General features: G+C 34.8%; 1 protein-coding gene across 1 annotated transcript in view; it reads left to right on the plus strand.

Moving 5' to 3' along the window:
• The window catches only part of LOC130824073 (187-kDa microtubule-associated protein AIR9), a 39,419-nt gene extending 33,041 nt beyond the window's left edge, over positions 1-6,378 (plus strand). The window contains exons 32-38 of the mRNA XM_057688957.1: positions 764-936; positions 1,751-1,906; positions 2,595-2,726; positions 3,055-3,113; positions 5,078-5,110; positions 5,189-5,320; positions 6,029-6,378. Of these exons, the coding sequence (XP_057544940.1) occupies positions 764-936; positions 1,751-1,906; positions 2,595-2,726; positions 3,055-3,113; positions 5,078-5,110; positions 5,189-5,320; positions 6,029-6,205 (862 nt within the window). The 3' untranslated portion in view covers positions 6,206-6,378. The remainder of the gene's footprint in view (positions 1-763; positions 937-1,750; positions 1,907-2,594; positions 2,727-3,054; positions 3,114-5,077; positions 5,111-5,188; positions 5,321-6,028) is intronic.
• Positions 6,379-6,798: the final 420 nt, after the last annotated feature.

Raw genomic sequence — 6,798 nt, forward strand, 5'->3', positions numbered from 1 at the left:
CTTTCAAGTTGATTGCAATGTGTCTATCCTCTAATCACCAAATAAGCCATCTTCAACCCTTTAGGAATCTTTATTATCTTCTTTGAAGTCATTGTGATGAATCATATTGAATGTGTAAGTTGTATCTTGTAACAATGTTCAAGTATATCAATTTTAGCTGAATTGAATTCATATTGCAACAATTCTTCAAGTCAAGATAAACTTAGCTAGGATCAATTCCACAAATCATTCCCAAGTTCCAACAATTCTTCTATTTGAGCTATATTGAGAAAACTCTAGTTAACCATGAAATGTATCTGCAATTCTTGATAAGCTATTCTCATGCTTGATGAATTATGTGAGCTCATTCAAGATACTCCTAATATTAGGTTAAACTTAATTATGCAACTTGATGTTGGCTTCAATACTTAGCTAGTTAGCTGTATTACACTTTGAATAAAGTTGGTTTAAGAACTCCGTTTTGGATAGTCAAATGTAAAGATTTTAGTTTCTTCTATTTGGGCACATAGTGGATTAACTGTTATGGAAAAGGATGGTAGTTTTGTTCATTTCATGCCTGGAAACTTTCTTCTTCTCCTTATCGACTTAGAATAACTTGGCAATTTGCATGCTCATTTAGTATGACCCTTTTCAAACCCTTGTTTCATTTCTACTTAGAAGCCATGCTCTGTGAAGGAAAGAAATCACTTAGGTAGTTGGAAATGTAGTTTTCAATGATGTTTTATTTTCGGTTTCCTATATCTTGACAGAATGTCTACTGCAGGTATCATTCTGATTCTGGGGATGTGTGGGAGATATTTTCTTCGGAGAACTCATGCTCTTATAAATTGCGTTTTGATGACATTGATCGTTACTTGAGATGCGAGTGCATTGTTACTGATGTATTTGGAAGGTCAAGTGAGCCTGTACATACTGAAATTATTCATATATTGCCAGGTATTTTCTCCTCCTTCCTCTCTTCTCTCAGTTCTTTTCAATAATGAACTGATTTCCTTCAATCTAAGCAGTTTTTGACAGAGAGAAGATAAGGATTCCTCTCTATATAATGAATTAATTATATAGAAGAAAGTGAAATAAACAGGGAGAGATAATGGATCCATAAGTTGAAGAGACTAGTTTGGTTTATATGGGTCTCTTATGTCGTGTAGTGGATGTTAAAGTAGTAGTCCCTGCTGTGGTGCTGCCTAAAATGTTGCTAAAAAATTGTACTTTGCCTACAAAAATAATATGATGGTCTACCTATTAGGATCTCTTATTTTTTGACCAAGTTTAAACTTTACATATTGTTAGTCTTGTAACATCTTTTGACATGATGTTTGATTACTATTGTGGAGGTTAAATTATCCACACCTTTCTAGTCCTTTGTAGTGATAAGTTACTCATAGTTTTGACGTCGAGAATTTTCTTTACTCATTATGCCTTTTGATCATCCTGCAAGTAATATGCAATGTATTTTAGTATTGTTTTCATCAAATGAAAGCTTCATGGCAATGCTTTTACTTGCGAGCCATTCACATGTCTAAGAGGAATTCTCTTTAAACTTTTTTGATTAATTTCATTATTTAATCCCTACATCTATATATCGTTTAGTTGGTTATTCCAATTCAGCGTCTGTAATTATTTTCTTGAAGTGAATTCTTGCATGGATGCATTTGCTGGTTTTTTTAGTCATAAATTCATAGTATCTTATGTTTGTTTTTGATTAAAAGTTTGAGCTGTATTTTAATATTGAAGTTTTGCATATTTTTAGGTATCCCTCGAATAAGTAAGCTGGAGATTGAGGGAAGAGGATTTCATACTAATTTGTATGCTGTTCGAGGAATATATAGTGGAGGTAAAGAGGGAAAAAGTAGAATACAGTGGCTTAGGTCCATGGTTGGCAGTCCAGATCTCATTTCTATTCCTGGTATATACATCTTCAGCCCTCCTCTGTGTTTCCATGATCTCTCTTGATGTTTTACTCCTATTACATTGGTTGTTGTCTTATAACAATTTTCTTTAATAGCTTATCAAGCATGTAACTCTTATCTTATGTAGCTATCAACATATTGCTGAATCATGGTAAAGTTATGTCTTTAAAATGATAATATAGATCGTGAATAATGCTGACAGTTCTTCTTTTAAGAATAATATTTTTGAGGTTACTCTGTGTTTTAGATATTGTACTAGACTAGTTTCAGAATAAATGACACTACTAGAACTTTTGGAATTTATGATAACATACAGCTGAAAAATTGATGATGGTCACATTAAATTTCCTAATCCAAACATTAACAACATATGCTGGATACTGCAACATGTTTTTTGGGAACCCACTTAGCAATTTGCTCTGGATTGGAAAAGTGAACTATTTCAGATTTTTTTTTTTATTTTTTTTTTGGTGTTGGGGGGGGGGGGGGGGGGGGGGGAGGGGAGAGTTATTTCATAGGTTTATAGGTAGTATGTCATGTTCACTGCAAGACTTTGGGAGGCCTTTCCCTTTCAAATATGCTTCTTTGCATTCTTGCTTTTTGGATGCGCTCATACAAATAAAAATTGATTCATGATTTTTTTGATGAAGAATTTTACTTTTGGACCTTGTTTTGATATTATAGGAGAAATCGGAAGGATGTATGAAGCCAATGTGGATGACGTGGGATATCGACTAGTAGCTGTATACACCCCAGTGCGTGAAGATGGAGTTGAGGGGAACCCTGTTTCGACTTCAACAGAGCCAATAGCAGTTGGTAAGCACTATTGCATGATGACATTCAAAGTTTAGAATTCTGTTTTCGTCTGTTCTTCAGCTTTTTTATTACGTTATATGAATATACTACATTGCCTGTTCAGTTGATCTACATATCATGTTGACATCTTGAGAATATGATGTCTGTCATTTCTTTCTGAGAGTGAATCACATCAAATTCATAATTAGACTCCCGCCTTACCGTTCCTCCTTTGTCCAGATGGCTAACCTTTTAATGTAAAATGTAGTTTACTTGCATGATAATGATCATTGTAGCCATGTCATAGCACCAGTCATCTGACCTTCTGTTTGTCTGCTGGCTTTTGTAGAGCCTGATGTTCTTGAAGAAGTGAAGAAAAAGCTTGACCTTGGGTCTGTGAAGTTCGAGGTACATGTGGTTCTCAATTCTTTTATAATGTTTTGATCTAAATAAGTTTTCCAGATAAATGACTAGTAGTAGCATGCCTTTCTGTGATCATTGCCTCTCTTTTGTAGAGAAATTATGCACAAGTTACTTGTCACTTGTGTTCTGGTGTTAGTTCTTTCATACATGTGGTCTTTGTCTTTTTATGCATGTGGCCTATAGTTGACTTTGTGTGAATAAATCTGCAGAAATTATCATGTATCACCCGTACCTTTTCTTCAACCCAGAATTTATACATTTTGGTCCTCAAACTCATGCATTGTTGATCTGTTTGAAGAACTATGTTTCTCTTTTCTGGTCCATTGAGTGCATAAAACAATTTTAGTTTGCTCGCTGTTTTATTTCAAAATTTCTGAATTTGAAAACTACTAATTTTTGATTATGTTGATGTGATCCAGAGCAGATGCACAGTACAACTCGCATGTCACTCACATTGAGTAGCAAGCTTTTACTTTTCCTTTTTTTTTGAAACTTCATTTAGGCATTCATTATTTATTCTTCCAAGTTTTCTACAGGTTGTTTAAGTTGCAGCATCTGTAATTGTTTTTGCATAAATAAAAGGTTGCAGTGATTGGGAACTTTAATAGTGTAGATGTGGTACGCCCTTCTTTTCTAAATGATGTTTACACTTCCTATAGCAATGGATGTTCAGGTACAAGGAGAGAGTGAGTATAAGCAAGTAACTTTTGAAAGGTTGGGAGCTCAGAAGTTTCCTTTCAAAAGAGGAATAAAGTGAAAGGGTATATATTTATAAAAAGGAGGAAGTATGATCGTGGCAAACATTATTTCTTCAAAAAGGGTTATACATAAGCAGAAGTATCTGAAGGGGAGTGATTGCTGGGTACCTTATTAGACGAATAAACAAGTAGACTAAACATCTGAAAGAAAAATATTTCGGAACCTAGATTTTTGAGAAATTTGATGGAATACCCTATCCTATTGAGAAGAGAATGAGTGAAATGTTGATCACAGTATCACACATTCACACTACCTTAGTATGAGCTAATTCTTGGTGCCAAAAACTGATTTATATGTAATGGAGTACAAGAATACTAAATTTTACATTGCCAACTTGAAAATTCTTTTGCCTGTTAAATATTATCTTCCAATGAAAAGCTGTTGGAAGTAATATTTGTATGGTTTGTATGCTAAAATTCTACAATGATGCTTATGATATTTATTTTAACAATTTCTTAAATCCTCTTAGAATGTATCCGTTTACACTTTTACATTTCATCAGTAGAAAATAGATGATCGTTGTGAAATATTCAGAGGCAAGTGTCAATGATGAGGAGAGAGATATAATGAATGCTTTTATGATGAGTGGGAGAGAGAGGGGGACAGAGACAGAAAACAGAGAACAAGAAATGTATGTATCTGCTATATTATTCCTGGAGGATGTAATCTGTGATAGACTGGTAGGTCTGTAATTGCTAATCAAAGGAGAAAGATGGAATTGATTGTAATTAACTGAATCCCAGAAAGATTAAGTAACTACAGCTGCAAAATGAATAGAATTACTGAAGTGCTGGAAGTCTTGGGAGCCATTTTGATTCTTCACTATGCAAAAAACTAATTTCGATTCTTTCACTTGGTTACAAAAGGACATGATGGTGCTTTTGCGAGGAAATTTGAGTGATTATTTAGATGTGCTTGAATGGAATTTGAGTTTTGTTTTTATCTTTTATGGTATCATGCTATAGATGCTTCCTGTTCCAATTTATGAAGAATCTGGGTCAGGTAACTTTAGTAAATCTTCTGGTTTAGTTTAATGACTTTTGATGTGCATGAATGGGATTTGAATATTCTTTTCATCTTTTCTGGTATCATATTATTCATGCTACCTGTTCCAGTTTGTGAAGAATATGGGTCTGGTAACTTAAGTAAATCTTCTGGTTTAGCTTAATGACTTTTCCTACTTGCAACAGGTAATATGCAACAAGGCTCCATCATCAAAGAAGGTGGCTACTTTTTCTTCTTATTTTTTTTCCCTGTTTCCGGGTGGTGGTGAAAAATGCCTCACATTTTCCTTATCTCAGGTTTTGGATACTGGGGGTCTTGAAAGGAGAATACTTGAAATCAACAAAAAGAGAGTCAAGGTTGTCAAGCCTGGTTCTAAAACCTCCTTTCCGACAACTGAAATGCGGGGCAGTTATGCTCCCCCATTCCATGTAAGTATTGCATAGCTAAACAGATTATTACTAATTGTCTATCAGAGCATTATAAGTTTGTTGCTGATCCACAATCGGACTCTTAGAGCTTGACCCATTGATGTTGCTGTTTGTATTTCTGATTGTTATCTCAGTAGCTCAATAGAACTCTTTCACTGTCTTCGTTTTATCACATTTCTGTTCAATTTGTTGAGTTCCAATATCGAAGGAGTATTTTTACTTGAATAATCATTGACATCTTAGCGATAATTTTATATGGTTAAAGCCAGAAAGACACTGCTTTTATTCGATAACTATAACGCTCCCTTTGGTTGATGGTATTAAATAGTGGTAATAAGAATGAGTTTCAGTGTTAATTTTGATGAGATGTGCTATGATATTCCCATGGTAATGAAGGTTTCAACCTCAAACATGTTTTTTCTTCACCATTTTCCATTACACCTAACATCACATTTCCAAATGGTACTGAATGAGGATGAAGTTTTGTAAAAGAAAAAGAAAGTTGAAGTAGGACAAACATGATCCTAAACGTTGTCAAGTAACTTTTCTAGCTAAATTACATTATCTTTTAATTTTCATTCCCATCTATTAACACCAACCAAGGGCCCATAACTGCATTTATTGTTCATGAGATCAATCTAGTGAAGTTTTGTGTATTTTTTGTTTGGTTGAACCGTCTGATGAAAAATATTGAACTTGGTTGATCAGGTTGAGGTTTTCCGCAACGACCAACATCGGTTGAGGATTGTTGTTGATAGCGAGAATGAGGTAGACATTATGGTGCATACCCGCCACTTGAGGGATGTCATTGTTCTTGTTCTTCGTGGCATAGCTCAGAAGTTCAACAGTACATCTCTTAATTCTTTGCTGAAAATAGAAGCTTAGGAAATTGTTCACATTTCTACACTGTAAAAGTTTTGTAAGCACTGATTGAGGTTTGTCTCATATCTGTTTCTCGTTCTGTATGGAATTGACATCATAATTTTGTACAGTTGATGACTAGTGTTGTACTTCAATTTATACGATTATTCAAAAATACTTCTCAATATTCGTTCAAATACCCGGGTCTGAAGCCAAAAAATGTTCAGTAGATGGCTTTTAATTGTCCAAATTGAAGTGGTGGAGTGATGCTGATGCATGTCTAGACTCAATTTCTTACCCGCCTTGTTCGAGTAAGGCAAAATAATGTTGATTATGCAATTTCAAATGCCAATTAATGTCCTAGACTCCTTGTGATATCTACCAGAGTTGTGGTTGAACAACCGAGTAAGGTGGCCAAATGTGGCCATGTCAAGACTCGTACCGTATTCTATGTCCGAGGAATGCCAATCAGAGACGATATTGAAGGCAAACTAGACCTAGATGCCATCCGTGCCTTGAGTAATACCAAGAAGGGATGTTACAATTAATGCGTACACTTGCTAGACTCGGATGGCCTTTTAAGAAAAAAAGCACGGGCTATTGAGCTTTAAGAACAT

The sequence above is a fragment of the Amaranthus tricolor genome, chromosome 9, assembly GCF_026212465.1.
Source record: "Amaranthus tricolor cultivar Red isolate AtriRed21 chromosome 9, ASM2621246v1, whole genome shotgun sequence".
Taxonomy (NCBI): Eukaryota; Viridiplantae; Streptophyta; class Magnoliopsida; order Caryophyllales; family Amaranthaceae; genus Amaranthus; species Amaranthus tricolor.